Raw genomic sequence first — 14468 nt, 5'->3', positions numbered from 1 at the left:
TGATATCGTGATAATATCATTATTGTGACATTTTTGCCCACGATAATCGTGAAGTGAATATCTGACATCATGACAGCCCTAATCTAAATATTCAATGATAGTATGGACGTCTACATGGCTGCTTACAGGGCCGTGTGGATAAAGGGGAGAGCTTTCTGGAGCCCAGCCAAACTGGGGACCTATGGAGATATACATATAGCTGGGTTTTTTGTTTGTTTGTTTGTTTGTTTGTTTGTTTGTTTTTCCTCTCTCATTTTTGTCACAAAAACAAAAACCAAAATTTTATTAAAGGAGTCTGATCTTTCTCCTTCAACTCAATTTTTTTCTTGTTTTAATCTTATTCTTGAGTGTGTCCCCTCCACGGACACCGCCATCTTGAATTTTTGCATTTTGGATGTTTCTATGGCCCCACAGCAGCGACCAAATAACAGTTACACTTTTTTTTTTTTTTTTTTTAAATTCCACTGTTCGCTTCTGTGGCGCCTTAGAAACATGCAAAATGCAAAAATTCAAGATGGCAGCGTCCGTGGAGGGGACCCTCCCCATGTATGAATAGATTGCTTATTCTGAGTTAATAAAAAAAAACACTTTTTTTTTCAGGTAGATAAACACTAATTAGGATAGACCTACCTATAGACATCATGTTTCATTTAACCAAGTTTGTTTGTTTTACTAAATGCTACTAGGCTAAATATTACACACTGCACCTTTAAGAGCCACAGTGGAAGCTTGTGATGGAAAAGAGGTTTTGACTTTTCTGCTGAGCTTTGCTCTGAGTTTGTGATCAGTACAGGGAGTGTACTGCAAGCAGGTAGTGATTAGCTCGGATGTAACTGTAGAAAAGCAGCGGTTTAATCAGACTTAGACCAGAGCAAAGAGCCACAGCGTTAAGTTTTATTCATATCACGCTCTGCTGTGTGCTGTCCAATCACCTTCTAAGTACTTCTAAGAAGCCACTTTCTAGTTAACATTTAGGAATGATAATCACTGTCAGATAGAAACATGGTTTTCATCATCATGACTTTTAAAAGTTCTGTTTCATTTCCACTGTCTGCTATCCTTTTATTTCTTTTAATTCTATCATAAATTTAGATTTAGAGCTTTTATTGTTTTTGCCTCTCTCTGTCAGATGTAACGGTCATCACAGGTGTAGAGTCCGGATGGATTCGTGTCATGCAGCCAAACCGTGCTTGACCAGGTGTGCTTGGATGGAGACCACATACACCTGTGAGGCTGGAAGTACGTGCCTGTTTGTGTTTCTTTGTGCACGTTTGATCTAGAAGGAAAATAATGTAGTACAGAACTAAAATATTAGTTTGTTTATTCAGGAATCCATTACGTCTGTCAGAAAAGGAGGACGACACTTCACTGTGGTTGGTTTTTATCGATTCTTAATGAATCTCATTTTCTTGGATAATTGATCGAATTGTAATTTTGTTGTCACGTGTTCTGCTGTTTGTTTGTTGCCATCCACTCTCAGGGACTAAGGTGATTAAAGTGTTGATGGCTAACTATGGCAGAACCAGTAAGAGGGTGTGCAGGTACCGCGCCCCTCGCAGACAGCCGCCCAGCACCACCTGTAGACTGTCCAACACTCTGCAGGTGATGGCCGACAGGTGAGAGCTGCCATGTGTCATGTTAACATGTAATACTAATGACAGATGTTTAAAACCATTTTACACCTGGTCGTAAAACTTCTGCTGAGCTGGTAGAGATGTTGTCCTTAACTTTAATGTTTCATATCATCAAACAAAGATAATCTGAGTAAACACAAAATGCAGTTTTTAAATGATGATTTCGTTTGTTAAAGGAAAACTGAGTCAGTGAGGCCTGCAGGTCTTAAACGTTATTCTGGGTTCTTTTGTGATCTCTTGGATGAGTCGTTGTTGAGCTCTTGGAGTAAATGTGGCAGACTAGCCACTCATGGGAAGGTTCACCACTGTCCCAAGTTTTCCTCATTTGTGGATAATGGCTCTCTCTGTGGTTCACTGAAGGCCCAATGCCTTAGAGAGACTTTGTAACCCTTTCCAGACTGATGGATGGCAACAAATTTGTTTCCCATCTGTGCTTGAATTTCTTTAGATGACACCATGATGTCTTCAGCCTACCTCACTTTGTCAGACAGGTTCTATTTGAGGGATTTCTGGATTCAGCAGGTCTGGGAGAGATCAGGTCTGGGTCCGCCTAGTTAAAATGAACTCAACTGTAAGAAAAAATATGTGGTTAATCAGAGTTAATTTGTGGTTTGACAAGGGTGGGTAACTTTTTCACATAGGACCAGGTAGGTTTGGGTGTCATTTTTTACCTTAATGAATGAAATAATCATTTTAAAACTGCATTTTGGTTATCTTATATCAATAAGCTTGACAGATATGAAAAATGCAAAAAAGACAAAAAAAAAAAAAAAAGAAAAAAGAAAGCAGACAAATTTGGTAATGTATTATTATTATTATTATTATTATTATTATTATTATCATTATTATTATTATCATTATTATTATCATTATTATTATTATCATTATTATTATTATTATTATTATTATTATCATTATTATTATCATTATTATTATTATTATTATTATTATTTCTGTAATGTTTTTTGCTTTCATTTTCAGATGTGATGGTAAACACGTTTGCTCGGTTCGAGCCTCAAACCTCGTCTTCTCCAATCCCTGCCCCGGGACCCGGAAGTACTTGAAGTACTCGTACACTTGCGTAGATCCTGGTACCTGCAAATCCCCGTTATGTCTCTGAACTGTAAAGTTATTACAAAGCAGAGCACAGAGAGCATTAAAAAGAGTAAACATCTTAGATAATTAGAAATCTGTGTCAAAGTTTTCATTTTCTTCTGTTTGTTGTATTCTGCAGGAAAATCTGAGGATGGAAACTCAATGTTCGTCTGAGGAAACATCTGACATCTGCAGAGGCTTTCATCAAACAAGGATTCAGATTTTCTTTTCATGTTTAAGACTGATGAAAACACATTTCAGCAAAATATCCCTGAGGGAAACTTTCCAGTTTTCTATGTAAAAAATAAAAATAAAAAAGTGAGCACAGAGCAACTGAAATAGGCTGAGGAAATTTAAAACTAACTTTCACAGCCCAAACGTTTCAGATGAGTAAAAACCCAGGTTCCAAACACATCTATTGGCTTTACTTTCTGAATAAACTCGTCCTGACTTTGCCAAAGCTTCTGAGCTTAATTTTCAGTTTGTTGATCTCCTCTGATCTCTGCTGTTGTTAAGAATGAAATAAAAGTTTACTGGGGTTTAAAATCAAATCTGTAACATCCCTGAAGTATTGTCAACCGATTTGACAAAAGAGGAATCTTTACAGAGTAAAATGAAGTCAATGAATCACCAAAAAACAAAGAGACGCCTGGCATTAATTCAGTTTCACATCCATTACTGATGAACAGGGCTGCTGTGAGCCTTCAGGCTCTGCTTCTTGCGCTTGAAATCAGATCCATGTAAATGTCAGGAACTCATTTTATGAACATGGATGTCCACAGTCCACTGTGTCTTTAAGACATGGTATGGATCTTTACTGAGTCCAAATAATTATAATTTAAGCTGATTTTAGTCTGTTCTCCCCTGTTTTTATCTGTCTATAGAGCAGCCAGCGGTGTTTCAGACTGTTTTGCCACTCATCCCGACAGAGCAGTCTGGTCACACTATAAGTGATGTAAGCGTGTACCTTCTATTGCCATGAGCGAGTAGGAAAGGTCTACATGAATGTATGTGTTTCGGTTCAATGCAAAAACACACTGCCAACTACTGGCCCGGCATGCATACTGCAACGTTTTTGTTGTTTCCTGGAGTCTCGTGTGTATGCAGCTTTTTTCCAAATGTTGCCGTCTGCACATGAAACTATTTAAAAACGAAGGTTTTCATGTGAACAGGGTCTAACTGACTAACTAGCTCATGTAGAAATGCAGTGTATCTTCTCAGACTAAAAGCCTTTTAAGATGATTATTTTTTCAGTAAACTTGTCCCTAATGAAAGGATCACAAACAAAAATGTTAATTAAATTTTCACATACAATAAATTTGACTTGGTGTTTATTGAGAAACAGATACCACAGAAGAATAAAAAGAAGAAGCAAAACAAATATTAAGAGGCTAGAAATTAAATAAAATATTATACAGAAATACAAGTAATAATATAAAATAAGATCTAAACATCACAAAAGTATGTACTAAGGTGCAAAAGGAGAAACTATACAGATGTGCAGATATACTAGATAATAGTTTAAATTTCTGAGGTGATTTAAAAAAAACAGTGTCTAGTTGTAAACAGAAAAAATAAAGTCCAGCGTGCATAAATATGCCTATAAAGTCTACAAGGACTGAGGCGTTCATGAGGCTGACAGCAGAGGGAAAGAAACTGTTCTTTTGGCTGGAGGTTTTGGTCCTTGGACCTCAGCCTGCTGCCAGAGGTCAGGGCCTCAGAAAGTGCGTATCCCGGTTCAGACGGGTCAGCTGCAATTTTACCTGCCTTGCTGCCTAGGGGTGTACAGGTCATCTCAGAGTCCTGGAGGTGTTCAGGTCATCTCAGAGTCCTGGAGGTGTTCAGGTCATCTCAGAGTCCTGGAGGTGTTCAAGGTCACCTCAGAGTCCTGGCAGTTTACAGGTCATGGAGAGATAGTAGATTGCAGCCAATTACTCTCTCTGCAGGGCCGTTGATAAGTTAGCTTCAGCTAGCTGGTGACTGGTAGGCTGCAGCCACGGTGACGGACAGAAACCAGCTGCAGCATACCAGACCGTATTCAGTAAAGTGAGGATGGACCCGATGAGGTCATTGTAGAAGTGCAACATCCATCTTTGTCAGGTTAAATTTCTTTACCAGTTGCATGAAATACATCCTCTTTTGGGTTTTCTCAATGCTGATGTTCAGCTGAGGTCCTGGGTCATGAGGGTCCCTAGGAGGCAGAAAGAGTCCACAGTGGAGTCACAGAGGGTTATGGGGGCAGGGTGCTCTTAAACCAGCCTCACCCACATGGCCTTGATCTGCCCTATTTATAGTCATATTTGTTCTGTTTTGCAATAAAGATCGACTGATTGAGATTGACTGAAACATTCTCTAGGTCCATGTTAACCAACTTGTGTGATTTGTATCTGGACGAGCCCTGAAGCTCACCTCGTTCCTCTCTCTCTGTGTTATTGATGAAGTTGCTGTTGGCTAAGTGTCGATAATGTAAATCTGCCATAACCTGAGTGTTTTCTTCTCCTCGTTCCAGCAGAGTTCTACTGGAGGGATCACACCCCATTGATTAGAGATTTTTGATCAATTAATCAGGAGCTGTGGGACTGCAGCCCCTGTTGAGCGTGTCCATTATGAATCAGTAAATACTTCCACGCAGCGCTGTCATCATTTGTCTCCCCGAGATGTATTGATCAGTCGCCTCATCAATAAATGAAGAGGAGCTTCAGGGCGTAGGAGCAAAGTGATGAAACAGACTTTATCAAAGACGCAAACCCTCCTCTGATCCTCGACACCGTCTGATCTCTGCTCACTTCAGCGTGAGAATTAAAATCTATGAAACCTCATTAGCCTTATATCTAAAATAAGGCCGCTGAGATTCATCATTTCTGAGTTCACTGGTCATACTGAGACATCATCAAGGAGGAATTACCTTTATTCAGAATATTATAAACAAAACAAGGCATTTTACATGTCAATTAGGAGGCTCCACCACGTATCATCCATTGTTTTATGATTGATTTGAGTCTAAATATGACCAGAGTCACGCCACTTCAGAGAGAACTATAGGCTAACTACTCATATGGTAAAGGTTTACTCAGGCAATACATCAAAAGAAGGAGGAAGGACCATTTTTCATAAACTCCCTCGCAGTTAAAGGCCGATCTGGGCCTGGATCCATAAAGACCGGTTCATTTCATCAGAATGAACACAGGCATATCAGACTTGGATGAAGCATGTGGACAAGTCCACATGTGACTGCAGGAGCTTGAGATTAAACCCACCTACACAGCCTGCAATCAGGCCCAAAACAGTCTGGCTGTAGACGGCTCAGGTGCACACCCTTGCAGACCACAATGGTGAGACATCACATCCTTCAGAATAGAAATTTACACTATAAAAAAAAAAAAAAAAAGATACCAAACCAATCCTTGGATCTTTATGAATGCGATCTTATTTTTGGACTAAATATTTGACTAGATTTAGATTATGGGGACTCTTTCTAATGCAGCAGGACTATTTTTGTTGGAATATTATGATCAGGAGAGAACCAGAGAGCTTCTAATGGTGAGTGTTTGTAGCCTGACAAATGCATCAGTTGTGTCTGCTGTGGTTTTTTCCTGGAATGGTTAACATGATCAGAATCCTGAGAATCAGAGCTTTCTGCTGTTGTATAATGTGATATAAACACCTGATCAAAATTTAAAGACCAGTTGAAAAATTGCAAGAATTACATTTTGCACTGTTGGATCTTAAAAAGGTTCTAAGTAAAGCTTCAAAATGCAAAAAGAAGAAATGGGAGTGAGACAAAAATAATTTGGGTGAGGAATTTATTGAAAACAACAGTTTAACTGAACTAGGCTGTTCATCAGCTGATCACAAGTTTAACCACAGCCTTTAAAAGCCAAAATCTGCGCAAAAATGTGGATTCAATGTCATTTTCTATCAGGTATTCACACTGTCATGACCTCCTGATGGCATAGGCAAAAAAGCGTTCTGTCTTTGAACGTGGTCGGATTGTTGAGCTGCATAAGCAAGGCCTCTCGCAACGCACCATCGCTGCTGAGGTTGGATGCAGTAAGATGGTCATTTTGAATTTCTCAAAGATCCTGAGGCTTATGGAACAAAAAAGTCAAGTGGCCCAAGAAAAATTCACTGGTGCCAAGCCAGAAGATCCGATTGGCTGTCCATCAAGACACGGGACGATCCTCGACCCAGATTAAGGCTGTTACTGGTGCTGACTGCCACCCAATAACCATCAGACGGCATGTGTGAGGGAAGGGCTTGTACAACAAAAAACATCTTCAAAGGCCTGGTCTCCTTCAACACCACTAAATGGCCCATTTGGACTTTGCAAGGGAGCACCAAACATGGGACATTGAAAGGCAGAAGAAAGTTTTTTTCTCTGATGAGAAAAAAATGTAACCTTGATGGTCCTGATGGCTTCCAACGTTACTGGCATGACAAGAAGATCCAACTGAGATGTTTTCTATGGGCACAGTGGAGGGGGCGCCATCATGATCTGGGGTGCTTTATCCTTCAATGACACAATGGAGCTTCAGGTCGCGCAGGAGTGTCAAACAGCGGCTGGCTATGTGGAGATGTTGCAGCGGGCGTCCCTCATGACTGACGGCCCTCGTCTGTGTGGTAATGACTGGGTTTTTCAACAGGACAACGCTGCAGTTCACAATGCCCACCTGACAAAGGACTTCTTCCAGGAGAATAACCTCAATCTTTCGGACCGTCTTGCGAGTTCCCCTGATCTAAATCCAGCTGAGAACATTTGGGGATGGGGGGTTAAGGGAAGTTTACAAAAACGGACATCAGTTCCAGACAGTGGATGCCCTTCATGAAGCCATCTTCACCACTTGGAGAAACGTTCCCATTAGCCCTCTAGAAACACTCGCATCAAGCATGCAGACACTAATTCTTTAAGTGATCAACAAGAAAGGTGGAGCTACTCATTACTGAGTCCTTTTATGAAACTTTAATTTCTGTTGTGAGGGGGTTTTCTGAGCTGTGGTCTTAAATTTGTGATCAGCTGATGAACAGCCTGTTTCAGTTTAATTGTTATTTTCAATAAATTGCCTCCTCAATTTTTTTTGTCTCTCTCCCATTTCTTCTTTTTGCATCTTGAAGCTCTACTTAGAACCTTCTTAAGATCCAACAGTGCAAAATGTAATTCTTGCAATTTTTCAACTGGTCTTAAAATTTTGATCAGGAGTGAACTTATGAACAGCCATTTTGTAAATAACGTAAAAACTGCTGGCCTGCCAGTTGGCCTACGTCCTAAAGGAGGCGCTAGAATGCAGGGAAGAATGTGACAAAAACACAGAGGTTTCTGTAGTTACTATAAAGAATCACACTGAAATACACCAGACTGAGCACAAATAAAAGAACGGCCGTAAATATCCCCAACTGGTGGAAAAACTACCCCTCAAAGCAGTGCATCATGGGAATTGTGAGGGACAATCGAACTCCCCGACCTCCTCTGTCTCTCTCCACCCCTCCCTGGTTCTGATCAGAAACCTGCTCAGGTCCTCTCACAGTTTCATCTCCTTCATTAAAATGCCTGGCCCTCGGGCGTCTGCGTCGCTTCACAGAGCTCATGCATTTACACAGGTGTAAGATAAGGCGAGGCCGACACTCACCCACACTGATGCACACACAAACTTTAATCAAAGCAAAACCGGATGAGTCAGCACAGTCCCTCAGCAGGCCTTTAACGGCGATATTTGAGTTTTATGTTTGAATTTTGTCTCTGAACTGTTCTCTTCCTGATTCTCCTCTGTTTTTACAGGCCAGCTCATCGGATACTTTAAATTTACTTTATTTCTGAGTCCTCTTCCCGCAGACACCAGAGCATGGCAGATATTCTGATTTCTTAGCAGCTTCCAGATTAAAAGGCGGCATAAAAGTGAACAAATGCTGCTCACACTGTAGTCTGACAGCTGGTTTTTAGGCCCTAACTTCTGTCAATGACTCTCACTATTGTGGTTGCATCTCAGCTTCTGCTGCTGCCCAGTGCGGGGACATACAGCAGATCCTGAGCCTGTTTCAGTGTGTTGTACGTCTTGGCCGCACCACAGCTTTATTTTCATTTCAGTTGTTTACAAGTCAGAGCTTTCAGGCTGTCTGCATCAGCACAGTAACAAAGTAATTTCATTTAAGCTTTAAACTTTAAGCGTTGTTGCCATGGCTGAATTTGTTGTGCTTCCTCCTTTGGTCAGCTTGCTTTCTGATTGGCTACTCTGTCACTCAATCTGGCAGTCCCGTCCTCCTCCCATACAAAGAAGGATTTCTGGGCATAAATATTTTATTCTTACATTATCAAGTTGGAGTGGTTCTACTTGTTTTCTGAGCAGCTTGGAGCGGGACGGTTCTCAACCAACTTCAAACAACAGAAAGTTTGGTCGAAACATGTTGGCTTTTTAATGATTTGGCCATTACAATAAAGGCTTTTTAGTATTTCCTTCCTCATTTGCACATTTTGTTGTTTGGAGTGCCTGGTTTTCTCCTCCACTTTGAACAGAAAAACATGTCTGGATAATTTCAGGAATAATTAGATAATCAGATTTGCTGACTTTGGTCATAATTAAAGGGGGATTCAGGCCAAAAAATGTCCCGGTTATCTTGATGTGAGTGCCAAGCTTTAGACACACATAATCTATTAGCCCACCTACTGGGCCCTTTGGTTTCTTTAGGATTAGACACCATAGATATTGTATTTCAGTCAATTCTCCTTAAATATCAGTCAAACTCCTTCATATCTCTCTTTTTCTCAGGTCAGGTATGCTGGTTCCTGTACCGCTCTGGCCTCCTGATGGCCATCCAGGCCCATGCCCCATCTCTCCAATTACCCTTCCAGCTGCGCCCTCCTCATGGCACACAGTCGCCCCTGGTGTCTAAACCAGCCCACCGTGCCCTGGGCACCCAGTATGTGGAGAGCTGGATCAGCGTTCCAGGTTTCCTGGGCACGTCAGCATTAGACACATGGTCTTACCAACAATACCCAAAGACGAGCTGGAGAGAAAATGTCACAATCCAGGCCTCACAGGACTATAGTAAGGCCAGGAGGACCTAAGACCCAAAATATTAGCTCATTTTGAATGTATTGGCAGCAACACTTTTCAAAAAAAGTAGGGACAGGGCAAAAAAAGGCTGGAATATAAGTGGTACGAATGAAAAACAGCAGGAGGTGCAATTTGTGACTAATTAAGTTAACCCCCTGAGCCTTATTGCTAGGTTTAAACTATTTTGTCTCACCTGGACATTTTATCCCAAAAGTCTGTAAAACATCAACCCTGTGGTTCACAGTTATTATCTTAATCCTCCTTTTGCAGGAAAAAAGACTTTGTGTGCTGCAGTAATGTCACTGGAATTTTTAAAAAGTAATGTGACTATTGAGACAAACGAAAATATAAATGGAAATTAGAACTCAAAGATTGTTTCTGACACACAGTAAACAATATTGAGTGAGACTTTTTTGCACAAACCTGTTCTCCCATATCTTGAATACCAAGAAATTATAAAATAATCATTCATCGACAAAAAGACTACAAAATATTCACATATTTACAAAAATTCCTTGTGTTTATCTTATATTGGCTGTTTTGAGCCATTATTCCAATCAGTTCCTGTCTGCAGAGACACAGGGGGCCACATCACAGGCTCTCTTTCTCTCCATTATGAGGGATTCAGGCCATTTCCCTGCATGTAAAGACATGCACAGTGTGTCAAAGCTTGATGCAATGATGGAAAAAGCTTGCCATTGGCAGCATACCCATTGTAGGGACACAATATGGTGGGTTAGCATGCTAATCTAGCAGCAGAAAGGAGTGAAACTTTATTTAAAAAAATGGATATAATCTGGATTTAATCTTCTAAAAACCCAGAAAAGTCACTCAAGTTCCAGGCTCACTGGAGAAGCCTCCATAAGGGCTGCGATGGCATGGATAACATCATTGAAATGGCACAACAGGATACAAGAGGGGAAAAATTAAGTTGTTTGGATTTAAGGTTCAAAAGTTTTTCTAACCTGTGTCCATTCTTGACACATACGATAACATCGGTCTCAGAAGATTAACTGGCAACATGTCGGAAACATGACTGGGTGTGTGACGGATGTGCCCTCAATTGTTGTATGTTATTATTTCATCCATTATTGGCTACCTTAATGTAAATTTAATTGAATGTTTGATTGATTGACAGGCCATCTGACATTGGTTGTGGGCGTGTTTAATAAAAATCCATGCACCTGCAGCTGAGTTCAGTTTTCTGTGCTGTGACCAGAAAAGCAGCCAAGTGTCTCCTGTTTGTTATTTTTCATTTCTTGTTATCCTCAGTAAGATTGGTGCTTTATGTTTTTAATATCTGTGTTCGCAATGCAAGGCTGCTGTATAGCTTCTATCTGCCAAAACTGGGTATAAAAGGAACATTTTGGAAGCAGGGTCTCTCAGAAGACTAAAGCCTGATTTATGTTTCTACACATAGCCCTCTGCGTCGACGCAGACCCCTACGCCGTAGCCTGATGCACACCTCCAAAAAATCCTAACTATGCGTGGCAGTGATGCAGACCGCAAGGGCTGTGATTGGTCCGCTCAATTTGAGAGTTTCAACAATGGATCAAGTCAAAGAGAGAATAATTAAGGAGGTCAGGATATAGACCACCTTTACAACTCCTCCTCAAAGCACTACAAGGACTGCCACTGTGACTGGAAGATTACCAAGGATTTGGATGTGACCCCTCTGACACCACACACTCACACACGCACAGCCAAACCCCCAACCATACCTTCACCATAGACGCAACGTAGAAACATAAATCAAGCTTAACAGGTTTACCAATCTGTGAGAAAAACCTGTGAAGAATGTGAGAGGAGGAGTCTCTGTGTGCAGGGGACAAGACCGGAGGTCACTGTGGGATTCTTATGATCTTCAGGCCCTCAGGTGGCCAGCTTACTATCAGAGCATGATTCTATTAATGCCTAACAGTATAAAGTCAAATGTTCACACTTCATCTGCATGCTGGAGGCTTACAGCTGCCTCAGAGTAACTCATCATTGCTCACACAGAGTGCATGCATGTGCACACTCATGCATGTGTTTGCAGCTGTAGCAGAAAAGAGGAATAAGAGATGAGCATTGTGCCTGCTTTTATCACATATTTTCTGACCTGATATTCTTATTTAACCAAATATATCTATTGGTCTGACAAGACTGTGTGCTAAAGATAAATAATTCATTTCAAAAGCGGGTGCTTTATCTATGAGGGCAAAAAGGCCGGTGCTTGAGCCTGTTATTGTCTGTGTGCACGTGCCCGGCCTGCTGACCGTGAAAGCAGAGGAACAGATAGTTGGATTGGCAGTCATCACACAGCATCTGATAAAGCTAGCTTAGACCAGGTGTACACAGTACGACTGTAGTAAAGCTGTAACTTGTGTGATGTCCAAACCATTAAACCTCACAATCTATGTGATAATCAGGCATGACCAGAGTGCTCACACAGCCATGTTTCCATTATAATCAACACTCCTCTCTGTAGGACTCTTCAGCTTTTTATTAAGTCTTTGTTAAGAAAAGATTACCATTCTGCCATGACTCCATGATGCTGCTGTATTATGAGGAATTAAAAGTGAACCTCGTTCACAGTGGACTGCTTTCATTAGGATTTGGAAAAGGAAGAGGCTGAGTGGAAAATAAGATGGAGAGAGGGGGAAAGGAATGTTGTCTTGGTGCTGCTAGTTTCTCAATCATACACTAAAAAAATGAGTTTAAGGCCCATGAAAATTATTTTCATAGGTAAAATTACTACTTTTATTATCATCATTTTTCTAGCTGATTTACCCACCAGGGAAATTAAGCCTATAATCCTAAACCTCAATATTAAACTTGGAGGATTTACCACCTTCCTTGAGTCCTGGTTGAGTTCTGAAAGTAGTTAAGGAGTGTCAACTGCATGTGAACCCAGGCCAACAGGGGGCACCCCTGAGAAATAGCAGTAGGAAATCTCCCTGGAAGAGGCCATCTACGATGATGTTGAGACTGTTAATGAAAGTTCCTGAAGCATGGATCGATGTAAGTATGGGTAGATGGATGGACAGACGGATGGATAAATGGATGGATGGATGGATGGATGGATGGACGGACGGATGGATAAATGGATGGATGGATGGATGGATGGATGGATGGATGGATGGATGGATGGACGGATGGATGGATGGATGATGGATGGATGGATGGATGTAAGTATGGATAGATGGATGGACGGGTGGATGGATGGATGGATGGACGGATGGATGGATGGATGGATGGATGGATGGATGGACGGATGGATGGATGATGGATGGATGGATGGATGGATGGATGGATGGATGATGGATGATGGATGGATGGATGATGGATGGTTCTATGGATGGATGGATGGATAGATGGATGGATGGATGGATGGATGGATGGATGGATGGATGGATGACGGATGGATGGATAGATGGATGGATGGATGGATGGATGGATGGATGGATTGATGGATGGATGGATGGATGGATGGATGACGGATGGATGGATGGATGGACAGATGGATGGATGGATGGATGGACAGATGGATGGTTGTATGGATGGATGGATGGATGGACAGATGGATGGATGGATGGATGGATAGATGGATGGATGGATGGATGGATGGATTGATGGATGGATGGATGGATGACGGATGGATGGATGGATGGACAGATGGATGGATGGATGGATGGACAGATGGATGGTTGTATGGATGGATGGATGGATGGACAGACGGATGGATGGATGGATGGATGATTGGATGGATGGCAGAACATTCCTCCACATGCTCAGGTTCCAGTGCACATGTTGCCGACACCAGTGCAGTCATGACAGACCTCCTGGCCACTGCCTGAGACTGGAGATTGGCTGTATGCAGTCTGTTCCACATGGTCTGGGCAGTCAATAGCAACAGCAGAGTAAGGGGCTTGGCATTGGCAGAGAAGATTTTTTATGGGTGCTCCCCACATACTCAGACTCAAGAATTGACTCTGAGGTTAAGAAAACAGCTTCACGAGCTGAAGCCAGGCTTCAAACTATCACTCAATACTTTTAGTTATTAGGATGCACTTTTGAGAATCCTTCTGAGGAAGTCAAATCAAACAAAACTATACGCAAAATTCTGTAATGAGATAAAATCCTAAACTTTCCACACATCATCTCACAGGATATTTTTTTATGTACTTTTGTCAGTTTATTTTTTTTATATTTAATATTGAATTCCTGTGCATTGAGAGCAAAGCAAACCAGAGTCAAATCCCTTGGTGTGTAAGCGTACTTGACAGATAAAGCTGCTTCTGATCCAGCATGTTGTTTTATGTCGTTTCTTTGTAGATTTGTTTGGAAAAATCTGATGTTACATTTATAGATTGCACTATGACTGTTATTTTTTTTATGAAAGTGAATATTACTCAGCAAAAAAATCTGATGGAGACTTCTCCTTTAATGTGAACCAATGAAATGGAAGCAGATTATATGGTCATCTGTAAAGCCTTGTTATGGATTATATGAACTCTGGCTCCCTCTAGTGTTTCTGAACATGGAGTTTTCATTTTTTTGGTTGTTGTTGTTTTTTTTCCAGCTGTTAGAAAACCAGCATGCAAAAGAAAAGTCAAATAATTAAGACAATGATTTTTATAATTCAGAAAAAAAATGACTACAAAGACAACAACAACTTAAGACAGAATTAAAAAATTAACAACACCAAAAC

General features: G+C 41.0%; 1 protein-coding gene across 1 annotated transcript in view; it reads left to right on the top strand.

The window, feature by feature from the left end:
* The window catches only part of LOC121523437, a 14158-nt gene extending 4372 nt beyond the window's left edge, over positions 1 to 9786 (top strand). The window contains exons 5-12 of the mRNA XM_041808340.1: positions 1130 to 1239; positions 1329 to 1373; positions 1481 to 1616; positions 2616 to 2725; positions 3614 to 3684; positions 5967 to 6061; positions 7204 to 7349; positions 9488 to 9786. Coding sequence (XP_041664274.1) covers positions 1130 to 1239; positions 1329 to 1373; positions 1481 to 1616; positions 2616 to 2725; positions 3614 to 3684; positions 5967 to 6061; positions 7204 to 7349; positions 9488 to 9786 — 1012 coding nt within the window. The remainder of the gene's footprint in view (positions 1 to 1129; positions 1240 to 1328; positions 1374 to 1480; positions 1617 to 2615; positions 2726 to 3613; positions 3685 to 5966; positions 6062 to 7203; positions 7350 to 9487) is intronic.
* Positions 9787 to 14468: the final 4682 nt, after the last annotated feature.

This window comes from Cheilinus undulatus, linkage group 16, assembly GCF_018320785.1.
Source record: "Cheilinus undulatus linkage group 16, ASM1832078v1, whole genome shotgun sequence".
In the NCBI taxonomy this organism is placed as follows: Eukaryota; Metazoa; Chordata; class Actinopteri; order Labriformes; family Labridae; genus Cheilinus; species Cheilinus undulatus.
The sequence above is the reverse complement of the archived record's forward strand: the minus strand, read 5'-3'. Positions and strand labels throughout refer to the sequence as shown.